A 16,191-nucleotide genomic window follows, 5' to 3' on the forward strand; every position below is an offset into this window, starting at 1 on the left:
TAAAATAAAAAAAAATGTAATTGCTTGTCACATGAACACAGCCCCTCTCTATGTGCCTTGCTTGGGAACCCTCTCCCAAGAACTGCTAGCAAAGTGTAGCTCTGACGGACCTGGCCTATATTACATTGGCTGACCGCCGCTAATCACCAGGGCTTTCTGAAGCTGGACGTGTGGCAACCAGCTTATCCTTGCGTCGGCTTCAAACTCAAAAGCAGCTGTCATGGTGGGATGACCACTTGAAAATATCCTGCTGCAAGTATCAGTGAAGGGAAAGTTGTCCGTTATGTAGAATATCGGTGCACTGTAAAATCTCACTTTAGCTGACCGTAAATGAAACTGTTGCAAATATTATTCAGCACATATTGCTTTATATGCGTTCCACATGCAAGCAGCATAACCGTCTTACTTTGACTTTAGCCTCTTCAAGCCCGAAGATCAGAGCTCGACAGACAGAGGAAGGAAATGAAAGAACTTTGGCAGCGAGAACAGAAGAAAATGGTTAGTACACAGGAGTTCTAATTACATTTTACTTCTCCTCCTCCTCCCTTGGAGTTTATAGCTCTATGTGCCACTATTGTGTATTATGTATTTGGGGCCCACTTTACAATCCAATGACTAACCTGAAACCGAATAAGGAACTTTCTATGAATATTTTTTGTAAAACAATTGGTCGTAGTCCAAGCACAGATTGTCTCAAACCATGTTCTAAACGCTTCCAGTGTTTTTAACATTACATCTATTTTTTTCGTCATCGTACATTACAATTGGGTATTTAGACCTTCTGATTTCTTCTCACCTTTCAGTGTTTATTTGGTTAGGACCAGCACACCCTTTATGTACATTACAGTACCCCACTATTAAAGGAAACTAGTCACCGGGACAGAGCTATTTATTCTGACGACACTGATTTGATGGTCAATTGTCAAGTGGCCTCCAAGGACTGTAAATCCGATCAGCCCCTCCTCTTTGGAAGTCCTTGTAGCATTTTAGCTGAAACCAAAGTGGGTCTCCTTGCACACTACACTACAATTCTTAAGAAAAGTTCTCCCTCTTCAGGGGTGGGACTCTCTTTTATGTTATGTTATTCCCCAGCTTGACATTTTGGGTACCATCACACCCTAGTTTAACTTTGATTGGGAATTGCACAGATTCACTAATCTGAGGGGAGCCTGTCCCAGTGATAGGTTCCTTTTTATTGCAGTAGCGTAAAGTATTTAACCCGCGTTTTTTTTTATACATGGTTTATATTGTTTTATGTAGCAAGAGTTGGAAACTGCTCTTCGGAAAGCAAAGTTATTGAATGTTCAAAGGCAAGATGAGCACGAGAAAGCAAAGTCTAGTACAATCCGTGCTGAGGAGGAGCAGCTTAGTATGTCTGGTGGGTTGCTGAAAGATGGGACCAAACAAGTGGAGAAGAGGAGACGCTTGGAGGAGGAAGCTTTACAAAAGGTCTGAGGTTCATAAGGGTATGGGGAAAATCCAAAAATAGTCGCTTTACCCATAGGAACTCATCACATATTTTCATTTTCTAACCTGTCAAAGTGATGTGCTATGATTATCCTATTCAAGGGGTTGTCCAGCACAGAAAACTCACTTTTATAGATCTTTTTTAGACAATTATGCGTTCTTAGAGGGAGAGGGGGGTCCTCTGGCCAAGAGATGAGGATACTGAACAGAGTGGCGAGTGGTCAGCGGTTACAAGAGGACCTGTCCTGTCCTACATTTATAAGGACTGCACATTGTTTTTAATGGGTTCTATGTGAGGCTTAATTTCCCCTTTGGTGGCACTGCAGAGAAATTAAACACTTACAGATAGTTTTCCCCACCAATAACCGATGATAGTTGGGGATCCCAACAGGTGATCACTCTGTAATCTGCTTATTGTGAAGGGACCCCTTTATAGCAAGTAGGGATTGTCCAAAGCAGAGATCCCCTTTAATGTAGTCAGCTCAGTGCCAATATTAACATAAACATTCAGCTTGTTTTTTTTATGGCATGAAGTAAACGTGAGTGGCTGCTGGTCACCTCTGGGAAACAATAGTCTCAGGCATGAGAAATCTTACCTGTTGGAATAAAGTTTTTTTTCATACTTTGTAGGCTGAAGAGGCAAAAGAACATTACAATGCCTGTGTGGTAGAGGTGGAAGAGAAAAGAATTGATATGGAACACGTGAAGAGTGAAATCTTAACCCAGATACGAGTGTTTGTCTACCAGTGTGATCTCACACTGAAAGCTGTAAGTGTATCATAGACAACCTATTGTTATTCGGCATACCGTCACAGGTATATGCTAAATGTATATCTCTAAGAGCTTCCCCAGGGCTGGAGTACCCGGGACGACCATTAGGTCACGCTCGGCCTGGTGACTCCGGCCCTTGGGAAACCCCTGACATGATATATGGACAGGACCGGAGTCTTGCGATGCTCTGGCCAGGGACTCCAGCATTGTAGCTCCTGACATCACTGTCCATACATCAACAGTGACATAAGGCGCTTCCCCGGGCACATCGGCTCAGATAGCGCTTTACCTGGGGTGTTTTCACGACGTATCCCACTACCTAACTATACAGTGAGTTGTGTTTCAACCTGCCATCTGATTTGTCCTACGTATACCTCAGACGGAAGGATTTAAACGGGATGTGAACAGGGCCTTGTACAAACATACATGTACCGCCGTCATTCCATTAATTTACAAGTGTTTTTTAAATTACACAGATTAATTTTGCATTCAGGCATCTTTAAATGCATTTACCACCCAGAAGAGGGATTCCAGCGCTAAAATCCTATGGGAAAACACAACATGACGACCCTAATCTGAATATTTTTGTTCTGTTGCCTTTTTCAGAAACTAATTTGTATATTCCCACCCATTTTGCCTTGAATTGTTTTAAACCTTGTTCGCGGGCCATGTGATGATGGTGCCCGAATTGTTGCCCATTAGTATTATTTGTATATATTCGTGTTTTCATATCGACATGGTAAGCAGGAATCCTAAAACATACGGCTGTGTGAAATTTAAAATGGTATGAAACCAACATGAACTCTGAAAACATGATGAATGTTCTGAGAACTTGTGCTCCATTGTTTTTCTGGGAGTGGGGCAATTCAATTGACTTGTGTGGCTTTGTAGTGTAGCCAGGCCGTTCAGCAGGCAAAGCGTTAGATGGAGTGGGTGCGGTAAGCTTCTCCTGGGGCATGTATCTGAAGAGGCTTCTTGCCAGAACCTTCTCTTTCCCCATTAATAATACCAAGATGAACTAAGTCTTCTAGTTAACTGCATTAAGTTTCTTTGAAAACAGATGACCATTATGATCTTGCCTTTTTAATCTCCTTCAGCAGGAAGATGAAAACGTGTTTTGGTATAAAGGTGATTCCCCATCATCCTGAGTTGGAATAAAAAGTAGCTCTTTTTTCTTTTGAAACCCGTCCAGTAGTATAAACCCCTTCACGTCTGATATCTTAGTACATTGTCCATGGCTCTCCCTCCATAGTGAAGGGCTTGTACAACAAATCTAGCCTGTGAGCTCTTGAGCTGTGACTGTTGAACCAGTGTTCTCTCTTGTAATAAGTTAATTATTTCACTGAATGAGTCTTTTATTACTGGGTTGACAATCTTTTAATCCTTGAGCGCCTTTCCCTCAAAATGGAAGTGCTTTAAATTTAGTTCTTCAGGGCAGACGACAGGTTGCATCTAAATAATGCAGTTCCCCTAATACTCTGTACAAATAGAAAGAATGCACTGTAATCTAAAATGTTTTAAGGAGTATTTTCAGTAATGGTTATGAATGATCGTTGCGTGTCATCTTCCTGAGATGGGTACATTTGGAGAATGATGTAAGGATTTAGACTAACTGGGCTTAAAATCAGCATTTCATTTTAATATAAAGTTAGTTACTTGTGGTATTAAAGAGTTATTGTTCTTTAAAAAAAACTTTTGATATGTTGTAGAAACATATCAGAAGTTTTGATTGGCTCACATAGTCTTTGAGTCCATCTTCAGCCTACAAGAAGCGCCGATCACAGCCGAAGGTGCAGGACGCTTAGCTGAGCACTTCTGCACCTTCGTTTCAGCATTGATCAAAGCTTCTAATATGTCTCGGATATATCAAAAGTTTTGTGAAAATACAGTTACTAGTTAAATTATTTTAATGAAATAATTGAATTATTATATTGTAGTTGTCCTATATTTGTTTTATTACATAAAAGCTAAAACGCGTAACTTTCTGGATCATTCACTAGTTTTGTGCCACTAGTTAAAGAGGCTCTGTCACCAGATTTTGCAACCCCTATCTGCTATTGCAGCAGATAGGCGCTGCAATGTAGATTACAGTAACGTTTCTATTTTTAAAAAACGAGCATTTTTGGCCAAGTTATGACCATTTTTGTATTTATGCAAATGAGGCTCGCAAAAGTCCAAGTGGGTGTGTTTAAAAGTAAAAGTCCATTACGTGTATTATGTGCGTACATCGGGGCGTTTTTACTACTTTTACTAGCTGGGCGTTCTGACGAGAAGTATCATCCACTTCTCTTCAGAACGCCCAGCTTCTGGCAGTGCAGATCTGTGACGTCACTCACAGGTCCTGCATCGTGTCGGCCACATCGGCACCAGAGGCTACAGTTGATTCTGCAGCAGCATCAGCGTTTGCAGGTAAGTAGCTACATCGACTTACCTGCAAACGCCGATGCTGCTGCAGAATCAACTGTAGCCTCTGGTGCCGATGTGGCCGACACGATGCAGGACCTGTGAGTGACGACACAGCGTGATCTCTCGAGAACACGGCTGTGTCTGCACTGCCAGAAGCTGGGCGTTCTGAAGAGAAGTGGATGATACTTCTATACACAACTCCCAGCTAGTAAAAGTAGTAAACACGCCCCGATGTACGCACATAATACACGCCTAGTTGGACTTTTACTTTAAACACGCCCACTTGGACTTTTGCAAGCCTCATTTGCATAAATACAAAAATGGTCATAACTTGGCCAAAAATGCTCGTTTTTTAAAAATAAAAACGTTACTGTAATCTACATTGCAGCGCCGATCTGCTGCAATAGCAGATAGGGGTTGCAAAATCTGGTGACAGAGCCTCTTTAACCCCTTCCCGACATTTGACGTACATGTACGTCATGGAAAGTACTGACTTCCCGCATCTTGCCGTACATGTACGTCAAACGTTTGGCACCGGCTCAGAAGCTGAGCCGGTCCCATCATCACCGGATCTCAGCTGTATCTTACAGCTGACATCCGACTGTAACGGCGGGGACCGAAATTAGCTTCGATCCCCGCCATTAACCCCTTAAGTGCAGCGCTCAAACGCGATCGCTGCACTTAAGGTGTTTGCAGCTCATCGGAACCCCAGTAATGAAATTGCCGGGGTTCCGGTGGCTGCAATGGCAACCGGAGGCCTAATACTGGCCTCCCGGTCTGCCTAGCACCGAAGCCGGTCAAGATCCGCCCGGCGGCGGAGCCTGATCGGCTTCCGTAGCTGCCGGCAAGATGGCGCCGGGTCAGGAGCTGATCCGGCGTCATCAGCGGTGGAAGTCAGCTGTACTGTACAGCTGACATCCACCTGTAACGGCAGGAACCGGAGCTAGCTCCGATCCCTGCCATTAACCCCTTCGATGCAGCAATCGAAAGCGATTGCTGCATCGTAGCGGTTACAAGCAGATCGCCAGCCCTGACAGGCAATCGGGACTGGCGACTGCTGTTATGGCAACAGGAGACACAATGGTCTCCTGCTCTGCCATTACGGAAGCCGATTTAGGCCCCGCCGGGAGGCGAAGCCTAAACGGCTTGCTGTCAGTGAATGACTGACAGATCTAATACATTGCACTACATAGGTAGTGCAATGTATTAGAAAAAAAAAAATCTGACCGTTGGACCTTCAAGTCCCCTAGTGGGACTTGAGAAAAAGTGTAAAAAAAGTATAAAAAAGTGTAAAAAAAAGTGCAAAAAATAAAAGTTTGAAAACAATAAAAGTTTCAAGTAATCAAATAACACACAATCCCCCTTTTACTCTTATCAAGTCCTTTATTATTGAAAAATAATAATAAACCATATGTATTTGGTATCGCCACGACCGTAACGACCGGAGGTATCAAAATATTATATTATTTATTGCACGCGGTGAACAGCGTAAAAAAAACCCGTAAAAAACGTTACCAGAGTTTCTGTTTTTTAGTCACTTTGCCCTACAAATATTACAATAAAAAGTGATCAAAAAGTCGCACGTATCCAAAAATGGTACCTATAAAAACTATAGCTCGTCCCGCAAAAAACAAGCCCTCATACAACTCCGTCGACAAAAAAATTAAAACGTTATGGTTCTCACAACTTGGCGACAGAAAAAATACATTCTTTTTACAAAAGTAATTTTATTGTGCAAAAAGTTGTAAAACATAAAAAAGTTCTATAAATGAGGTATCGCCGGAATCGTACTGACCCGCAGAATAAAGGTAACATGTAGTTTATAATGCGTGGTGAACTCTGTATAAAAAAAAAACCAAAAAAAGCTGTGCCAGAATTGCGTTTTTTGGTTTACCTGGCATCCCAAAAAATAGGATAAAAGGTGATCAAAAAGTCACATGTACCCCAAAATGGTACCAATAATAACTACAGCTCGTCCCGCAACAAACCAGCCCTCATACCGCTACGTCTATGAAAAATAAAATTAGTTATGGCTCCAATAAGTCAGGAAATAAAAAAATATGCAGTTGTGCCCGAGGAGAACATTTCTTCTGTTTCAAGAGGCGATTTATCAAGGACCTAAAATTAGGGAACCAGGAAGGGAGGGCCCAATCATATCCGATGGAAGCGACGGTGCCCGTATTATACCAGGATAATACTTTCCCAGCAAAATTCCCCAAACTACAAAGGCGCGGAGTGTGGACCAAAAGGGGGATAAGAAATGACACCATTTATCAGTGCGACACCGGCCTGTGCAGAAAGGATTGCTTCACAGCGTAACACACATCTATGGATTATTTTTATTTTTTTATACCACCTGACTATGCCCCTTATATACTCCGCCCCGCTTACATGTACCCCCACATTATAAAACACCAGCAATACTCAAACAAATATAGTACCAAGCAAAATCCGCTCTCCAAAAGCCAAATGGTGCTCCCTCGGCCCTGAACCCTACAGCGTGCCCAAACAGCAGTTTCCTTCAACATATATGGCACCGTCATACCCGTGAGAACCCTTTTAACAATTTTTGTGGTGTGTGTCTCCAGCGTCATAAGCTGGGCATGACATATTTGCCACTGAATGGCATATCTAGGGAAAAATATAAATTTTTAATTTGCACCATCCGCAGCGCATTCATTTATGGAAAAGACCTGTGGGGTGAAAATGCTCACTACACCCCTTAATAAATGCCTTGAGGGGTGCAGTTTCCATAGGGGGGGTCACTTATCAGGGGTTTCTTTTTATTATTTCACATCTGAGCCTCTGCAGTTGTGAACCAATACTTTGTAAATCGCCAAATTAGGCCTCCACTCCGCATGGTACTCTTCACTTCTGAGCCCTGTCATATGTCCAGACAAAAGATTAGGGCCACATGTAGGGTGTTTCTAAAACCGGGAAACACCGCATAATAATTAGAGAGCTGTCTTGTTATGGTGGCACAAGCCGGGCACCACATATTGGCATATCTATGGAAAAAAATCCCATTTTCACTCTGCAACATTGAGCGCACACTAATTTCTACAAAACACCTGCAGGGTTAAAATGCTTACTACACCCCTTGGTAAATGCATTGAGGGGTGTAGTTTACAAAATGGGGTCACTTCTGGGGGGTTTCCACTGTTTTGGGCCCACAGGTGCCCAGAAACCAATCCAGCAACATCTGCACTCCAAATGGCGGTCCTTCCCTTCTGAGCCCTGCCGTTTGCCCAAACAGCAGTTTATGACCACATATGGGGTATTGCCGTACTCGGGAGAAATAGCTTTACAAATGTTGGGTTCTTTTTTTCCTTTATTTGTTGAGAAAATGAAAAAATTTGCGCTAAAGCTACGTCTTATTGAAGAAAAAGGACTGTTTTTATTTTCACTGCCTAATTCTAATAAATTCTATGAAACATCTGTGGGGTCAAAATGCTCACTACACCCCTAGATGCATTCTTCAAGAGGTGTAGTTTCCTAAATGGAGTCCCTTTTTGGGCGTTTTCATTGTTTTGTCCCCTCAGGGGCTTTGCAAATGTGACCTGGCCTCCGCAAATCATTCCTGCTAAATGTGATCTCAAAAAGTCAAATAGTGCTCTTTCCCTTCTAAGCCCTGCCGTGTGTCCAAACAGCCGTTTATTACCACATGTGGGGTATTGTTTTACTCGGGAGAAATTGCTTTACAAATTTTGTGGTGCTTTTTCTCCTTTAGTCCTTCTGGAAATGAGAAAAAATTAGCTAAACCTACATTTTCTTTGAAAAAATGTAGATTATTATTTTCAGGGCCTACTTCCAATAATTTCTGCAAAAAAACTGTGGTGTCAAATCGCTCACTATACCCCTAGATAATTTCCTCAATGGGTGTTGTTTCCAAAATGGGGTCACTTGTGGGGGGTTTCCACTGTTTTGTCCCCTCAGGGGCTTTGTAAATGTAACATGGCCTCCGCAAACCATTCCTGCTAAATTTGAGTTCCAAAAGCCAAATGGCGCTCTTTCCCTTCTCAGCCTCGCCGTGTGTCCAAACAGCCGTTTATTACCACATGTGGGGTACTGTTTTACTCGGGAGAAATTTCTTTACAAATTTTATGGTGATTTTTCTCCTTTAGTCCTTGTGGAAATGAAAAAAAATTAGCTAAACCTACATTTTATTTGAAAAAATGTAGATTTTCATTTTCACAGCCTACTTGCAAAAATTTCTGCAAAAAACCTGTGGGGTCAAAATGCTCACTATACCCCTAGATAATTTCCTCAAGGGGTATAGTTTCCAAAATGGGGTCACTTGTTTGGGGTTTTCACTGTTTTGTCCCCTCAGGGGCTTTGTAAATGTGACATGGCCTCCGCAAACCATTCCTGCTAAATGTGAACTCCAAAAGCCAAATGGCGCTCTTTCCCTTCTCAGCCACGCCGTGTCTCCAAACAACCGTTTATTACCACATGTGAGGTATTGTTTTACTCGGGAGAAATTGCTTTACAAATTTTGCGGTGCTTTTTCTCCTTTAGTCCTTGTGGAAATGAGAAAAAAAATCGCTAAACCTACATTTTCTTTGAAGAAATGTTGATTTTAATTTTCACGGCCTACTTCCAATAATTTCTGTAAAAAACCTGTGCGGTGAAAATGCTCACTACACCCCTAGATAATTTCCTTGAGGTGTCTAGTTTCCCAGATGGGGTCACTTTTGGGGGATTTTGACTGTTTTGGCACCGCAAGAGCCCTTCAAACCTGACATGGTGCCTAAAATATATTCTAACAAAAATAAGGCCCCAAAATCCACTAGGTGCTCCTTTGCTTCTGAGGCCGGTGTTTCAGTCCAGTAGCACGCTACGGCCACATGTGGGATATTTCCTAAAACTGCAAAAACTGGGCAACAAATATTGAGTTGCATTTCTCTGGTAAAACCTTCTGTGTTATAAAAAAAATTGTATTAAAAATGTATTTCTGCAGAAAAATATGAAATTTGTAAATTTCACCTCTACTTTGCTTTAATTCCTGTGAAATGTTTAAAGGGTTAAGACATTTTCTAAATGCTGTTTTGAATACTTTGAGGGGTGAAGTTTTTAAAATGGGGTGACTTTTTTGGGGTTTCTAATATATAAGGCCCTCAAAACCACTTCACAACTGAACTGGCCCCTGTAAAAATAGCCTTTTGAAATTTTCTTGAAAATGTGAGAAATTGCTGCTAAAGTTCTAAGCCTTGTGAGGTCATAGAAAAATAAAAGGATGTTCAAAAAACGATGCCAATCTAAAGTAGACATATGGGGGATGTTAATTAGCAACAATTTTGTGTATTATAACTGCCTGTCTTACAAGCAGATACATTTAAATTGAGAAAAATGCTAATTTTTGCAATTTTTCGCAAAATTTTGGTGTTTTTCACAATTAAATACTGAACATATCGAGCAAATTTTGCCAGTAACATAAAGTCCAATGTGTCACGAGAAAACAATCTCAGAATCGCTTGGATAGGTGAAAGCATTCCGGAGTTATTACCACATAAAGTGACACATGTCAGATTTGAAAAATGAGGCTCTGTCAGGAAGGTCAAAAGTGGCTAAAGAGGGAAGGGGTTAAGTTTATCTCTAACCAGCAATCCCATAGTAGTTGTCTAAACACCACCAGCCAAGGAAACATTATATGATGTTGTAATATTGTAGGAGAGCCTGCTGAGTGTTGAACCCTACCAGTAAATCCAGCAGTAGTAATGCAGCTAGCAATGTATACAATGGATGTCTGGTTGCTATAGCTGCGTCCAGGGACATGTAAAGATTTGTTTCTTTTATCGGAGCAGGGACAACAATAGGTTGGATGGTGCCTTGTGTAATACCTTTTTTTGACATCCGACCTTATGATGTGCCATAAATTGTCTAAATAATACAATGACCGTGTACAAATAAACACCCCAAAAATTGCCAAAAGGTTCCCAAATAACAGCTAGTTACCTAAATAACACTGCCCATCCTGTGCAGCTGCCTTTCCAAAGGTTTAGGCAGCAAGTGGTGGTATCAGGGGTGCAAGCTCCAGGTGCCCAGTTGAACCAGTGGTGCCTCCTTTAGTAGTGACAAGACATGCACCCTATCCTACTGTGCTTCTGCATGCTTACGAAACTACACAAATGTAACAATGTGTATCTACATGTAAACATAACCGTGGACGTAACCATGACAACCACAATGAAAACATCCACTGCATTTGAAAACTACATTACAATTACAATATTTGAAAACTGCCAAATATACTGAAACTACTATTTTATTTTATTGTTTACAATTCTCTTAGTGCATCTTCATTTTGACTGCTGGTTTTTACAGAAAATTGTAATCATAGAGCAATCTAAGGCTACATTCATACATGGCTGATTTGTTGCAGAGTTTCGGTGCAGGTTTTGCACACAAATCTGCAACCAATTACAGTACAGGATGTGTGGAAGGGGTTTTCAAATAAAAAAAATTAGGAGACCAAATCCTATTGGATTTCAGAGCAGGCCGTGGATTTTAAATCTACAACATCCGGAGATTTCACTCTTGGCAATGCAATAGAGTTACATCGACTGACATTCTCTGGGAGAAACTACGTGTAACACGTGCGTGTTTTATCCACTGATTTACTGTGGAATTGCCACTTTTTTGCGACAAAATTATATATAGGAGATGTTAATGTGTTTAGGCCAATAGTGATTATTAAGCTCTGTTCACATCTGTGTTAGAGGTTCTGTTAGGGCCTTCCGTCGCAGATCTGGCAGAGATTACCGGAAACCATAGCGCAGCATTCTGCATTATTGTTTCCAGTAAAACCACGGACACCCGAACACAAAGCCAACGGAATCTATTGAAGTCAATGGGTTCCAACGGCCGCTGGTTGTGTCCGTGGTGCAACAGAAACGTTGCTTCCGGTTTTCGCTTGTTCTGCTTCTCTTGACGGAGAAGAACAATGAATAAGCCCCAATGTAGTTGTGAAATTAGCCTTACTCTCCAACTGCTGTTTCTTGGGAGGTCGAACTACTGCAGTGCCACATAACACTGACGCAAATAGGTTGCTCTTGACTTTACGTTCTAGACCTGATGAAGTGGCAGAGATGTACTGTTAGCCTAGATATACATTATATAACTTGAATATTTTTTTTTCATAGTTTAAGGTAAGTTGTTTGTGCCGTGAAAACCTTTCTAATATATTTAATCCATTTTCGTAAGCAGGCAACAGTGAATTTATTCCAGATGCAGCATGCCCAAGTGGTATCACTGCCTGTGAACTGCCAGACCCTCTGTGAGAATGCCAAACTTTACGAGCCAGGCCAGCAGTATTCAGAGTTTGTGAAGAACCTGCCCAAAGATGATTGTGGCATCGAAGTAGGGTCTTGTGAAGCTTCACATGCACAGATTGGGCGGTGAGTACATGATGTGATACTAGGACAATACTGTATGTACTAAAATTTTGCCATGGTCAGCATTGTTGCAGAATGTGTGTTTGTTTTTTCTTGTGGGGGGAAAGAAGCAAAAAAAAAAAAAAAATCCTACCCTTTTTTTTTTTTAGGCTTATGTCTAAGGGAGAAGAGAATAGTACCCGGGCATCACATGGAAACCTGTCCCAAGGTTCAGCTGAATATCCCGTTCAATCACCTGAAGAGATTGGGAGTCCTCTCTATAATCGTTCTAAGATTGGGCAGAAGCGATCTAGCAGCAGCACTGATATTCAGGGTATATTGTCTGAGTTATGACTATATATATTTGTTTGCCACTGGCCATTTCCATTCGTAACGTGTGACAATTCTTCTGGTTTCTTCGCCTTATAGCAATAAGAGGTCCGCCATTCAGGTCGTGGTCTACAGGTAACCAGAGCGGAGGCATGTGCAGTGATTCTGAGAGTGCAGGGGGCAGTAGTGAGTCGCGTTCTATGGACTCTCCATCAGCTAGTCCAGGTACATTTCAGTATTAGTAATTTCTTGACCACCATCTGTGTAAAAATACATGTATTTAGGAGTTTATTGAATTTCAGGAGACTTTAAAAGACGCCTTCCTAGAACTCCATCCACGGGAACTATGTCATCAGCTGATGATCTGGATGAGCGAGAGCCGCCATCTCCTTCAGATAACGGTAATTATGTCTGGTATTTGTTTGTGCATTAAGTATATTGATGAATGAAGTTTGATAAGCATTAGGAAAATGTTACTAGATGATCTTTTATACAAGGCACGTTGTAATGAGAGCTGAGCAAATCTGTCCGTTCGATTTTGATGATTTAGAAAATGTGTTTTTGACCCTAAAGGCATTAAAGTATATTGCAGAATCAATTATACATATTTATGAGTTTCTTCCAGTAAGTTTTTAAGATATTTGTGTATTTATTAAAATATTCCTTTTGTAGGCTTGAATGACCTTGTTTCCGAGATTGCCAATTCCCCTGGACCTTTCCGGAATACAATAATGTCCAAAGCAGCCCAGACACATAAGCTGCGAAAACTAAGAGCCCCCTCCAAGTGCCGAGAGTGCGACAGTCTAGTGGTATTTCATGGGGCTGAGTGTGAGGAGGTAAGACAAGCCAGTAATTCAGGTTTTGGCACCAGACAAAAAAAAAAAATACAAGGCTATGGGACATTGCTTCTCTTGTACATGCTCTGTATGGGTTTACTGCATTTCCCGTCCCACCCAAGACTTATTTTCACCATTGCTTTAAGTCAATGATTACACAATTGTTTTTATTAGCCTTTGCTAAAAGAGACAACAGCCCATTTAAAGTGTTTCTTTCTTGCAGTGTTCTCTTGCTTGCCATAAGAAGTGCCTGGAAACATTAGCCATTCAGTGTGGACACAAAAAGCTTCATGGTAGACTTCATCTCTTTGGAGTGGAATTTACTCAGGCCGCTAAGAACACTTCTGATGGCATTCCTTTTATTATCAAGAAGTGTACCTCCGAAATTGAGAGCAGAGCACTGTCTATAAAGGTAAGGGATTTCCGAAATTAAATGCAAATTGGGCATCTATTGCTTGATTGAAATAAAAATAATACCGATGCCGCCCATCCCTTTTTTCATAAGTAATGTTATTTCTTGGTTTTACAGTCAAATATGCAAACTGTACATCCAATCTCCTAGTTATAATGTTTTACAGAGGAGGTCTTCTATATTGAGAAGTGTAGGGTATTACATACTGGGAAACTGATGTTAGGAATATTGTTACCAGATATAGTTATGCCAGGAAATCCGGACCTTTTATCCTTTTCTTTACATCTCTGGAGTTCAATGTGGAATATATAGGGCGAGTCTAAAGATAGGAACCACTCAAATACATATAAATAAAGTTGTAACCAGAAGGCCATTCATTTGTGTTCTAGTGTAATGCACTGATGAATCGAAGGCCGTTTTCACACTACGTTTGCAGTGTACGTTTAACGTATACACCCAGGAAAGCTCCTGCCACCGATAGAGGCCAAAGGAGTATACACAGTGGCATCCGTCACCCATAGGCCATAATGGCATACATTTAATGTACAGTATATGTCATGACCTCTTCAATAGCTTTTCATGACCTATACGTTCAACACCGGGGCTATATTAGCCTATGGGGAGCAGATGCAACCGTTGGGCATCAGTCACAGTCTCAGTTTAACATATATGCGGGAGCTTTTCTCAACGTATACGTCAAACGGAGACCATAAACGCAGTGTGAAGTGCGTCATACAGATATTGGAGGGAATCTTGACTTTTCACTTAACTTGTATGTTTTGGCTGGGTGAAGCAGAATGCATCGATCGCGACTGCACATTTCAGAGCAAGTAATTTTCCTTACCATGATTGAAGTTTTATGTCATTTTTTTAATTGCTGAAATGATGTTATGTAAAGAGAGAAGCTGTTTTTTTTGGCTTTTGACGACTCTAAAAATAAACTTGGCATCGGACATCAATAAGCCTGCTTTAAAATTGAAAAAAAAATTAAATTGGCTGCATAAGTAGCAACTCTGCCAACGTTCTGCAGGTAGGCTGCTTAGAACACTTTATCTTCTTTTCTCGGTCTAGTCTTTTGTTCCGATTCTTATTTGCCAGGTGTGTGGTCACATTTTTACAATTCCAGCCGCAGTGTTTGTGCTTTGTATTGTGGCGCTATTTTAAAGCTGCTTAATTAGAAATTGCCGCTGTATTGTTTTTGTTGGGCTTATGTTTTTGTATGGGGGCTTTTTCAAACTTTAAGAAAAAGGGGTGTGATGTTTCCGGGAAACGTCTGAACAGTGTGGCAAATTTCCCATTGTCTTGAATTGGAGGTGGATTTCAGTGCCAAATCTGCACCAAATTCGGTGTCCATTCCTGTCCGTGTGAACAGGGCCCAATGGAAAAATGATTGGCTTTTTGTGCAATCGCTAAAAAGGTGTATTGTACAATGCAAAATATGTGACCTTTTAAACAATGGTGTGGCGTAGACACACTGGATAAAGACCCCCATAAATGCCAATAATCATCCTAACGATGATCCGATATCTGTGGGGCTACCAGACTATCAATTGTTAAGGAAAAAATGAATCATCAGGTTGGATTTTTTCTGTCTGATTCTATTTTCATCAATGTAAGTGGCACCACAAGTCCATTCATGGAGTTATATTACATCTAACCCAATTTGCACATTAATGGGGAAATCGAGCATGTCCGCCGACAATAATTGAATGTCCAGTCCTACAATCCATTTAGAATTCCTCCATGAGCTGGATTTTTAGCTGTTCAAATAGCTGTAGGAAAATCTGTAAGATCAACTCAATCTTTTAGTTTTTTCATTTGGTATAGAATAGTAAGAAACCCTTTTTTTACTCTGTTTTACTATGGGGGCCTAGAGTATCCAAGCACCAAGAGATCACACTGCCTGTCCGTGTTTATAAAGACATCTGCCGCCCTTCACGTAGTGTTACCCTGTTTTACTATGGGGGCCTAGAGTATCCAAGCACCAAGAGATCACACTGCCTGTCCGTGTTTATAAAAACATCTGCCGCCCTTCACGTAGTGTTACCCTGTTTTACTATGGGGGCCTAGAGTATCCAAGCACCAAGAGATCACACTGCCTGTCCGTGTTTATAAAAACATCTGCCACCCTTCACGTAGTGTGTTACCCGGTTTTGCTATGGGGGCCTAGAGTATCCAAGCACCAAGAGATCACACTGCCTGTCCATGTTTATAAAGACATCTGCCGCCCTTCATGTAGTGTGTTACCCTGTTTTACTATGGGGGCCTAGAGTATCCAAGCACCAAGAGATCACACTGCCTGTCCGTGTTTATAAAGACATCTGCCGCCCTTCATGTAGTGTGTTACCCTGTTTTACTATGGGGGCCTAGAGGATCCAAGCACCAAGAGATCACACTGCCTGTACGTGTTTATAAAGACATCTGCCGCCCTTCATGTAGTGTGTTACCCTGTTTTACTATGGGGGCCTAGAGGATCCAAGCACCAAGAGATCACACTGCCTGTACGTGTTTATAAAGACATCTGCCGCCCTTCACGTAGTGTGTTACCCTGTTTTGCTATATGTATACAGTTTACTTTCCGGGTTTGGCTTTTTTT

At 41.4% G+C, this 16,191-nt stretch overlaps 1 protein-coding gene across 1 annotated transcript in view; it reads left to right on the forward strand.

Moving 5' to 3' along the window:
• The window catches only part of ARHGAP29 (Rho GTPase activating protein 29), a 102,797-nt gene that overhangs the window by 76,946 nt on the left and 9,660 nt on the right, over nt 1-16,191 (forward strand). The window contains 9 exon segments of the mRNA XM_075833184.1: nt 418-498; nt 1,261-1,449; nt 2,098-2,235; nt 11,851-12,041; nt 12,188-12,351; nt 12,447-12,572; nt 12,650-12,748; nt 12,963-13,183; nt 13,407-13,595. Of these exon segments, the coding sequence (XP_075689299.1) occupies nt 418-498; nt 1,261-1,449; nt 2,098-2,235; nt 11,851-12,041; nt 12,188-12,351; nt 12,447-12,572; nt 12,650-12,748; nt 12,963-13,183; nt 13,407-13,595 (1,398 nt within the window).

Source organism: Rhinoderma darwinii, chromosome 7 (assembly GCF_050947455.1).
Source record: "Rhinoderma darwinii isolate aRhiDar2 chromosome 7, aRhiDar2.hap1, whole genome shotgun sequence".
NCBI lineage: Eukaryota > Metazoa > Chordata > Amphibia > Anura > Rhinodermatidae > Rhinoderma > Rhinoderma darwinii.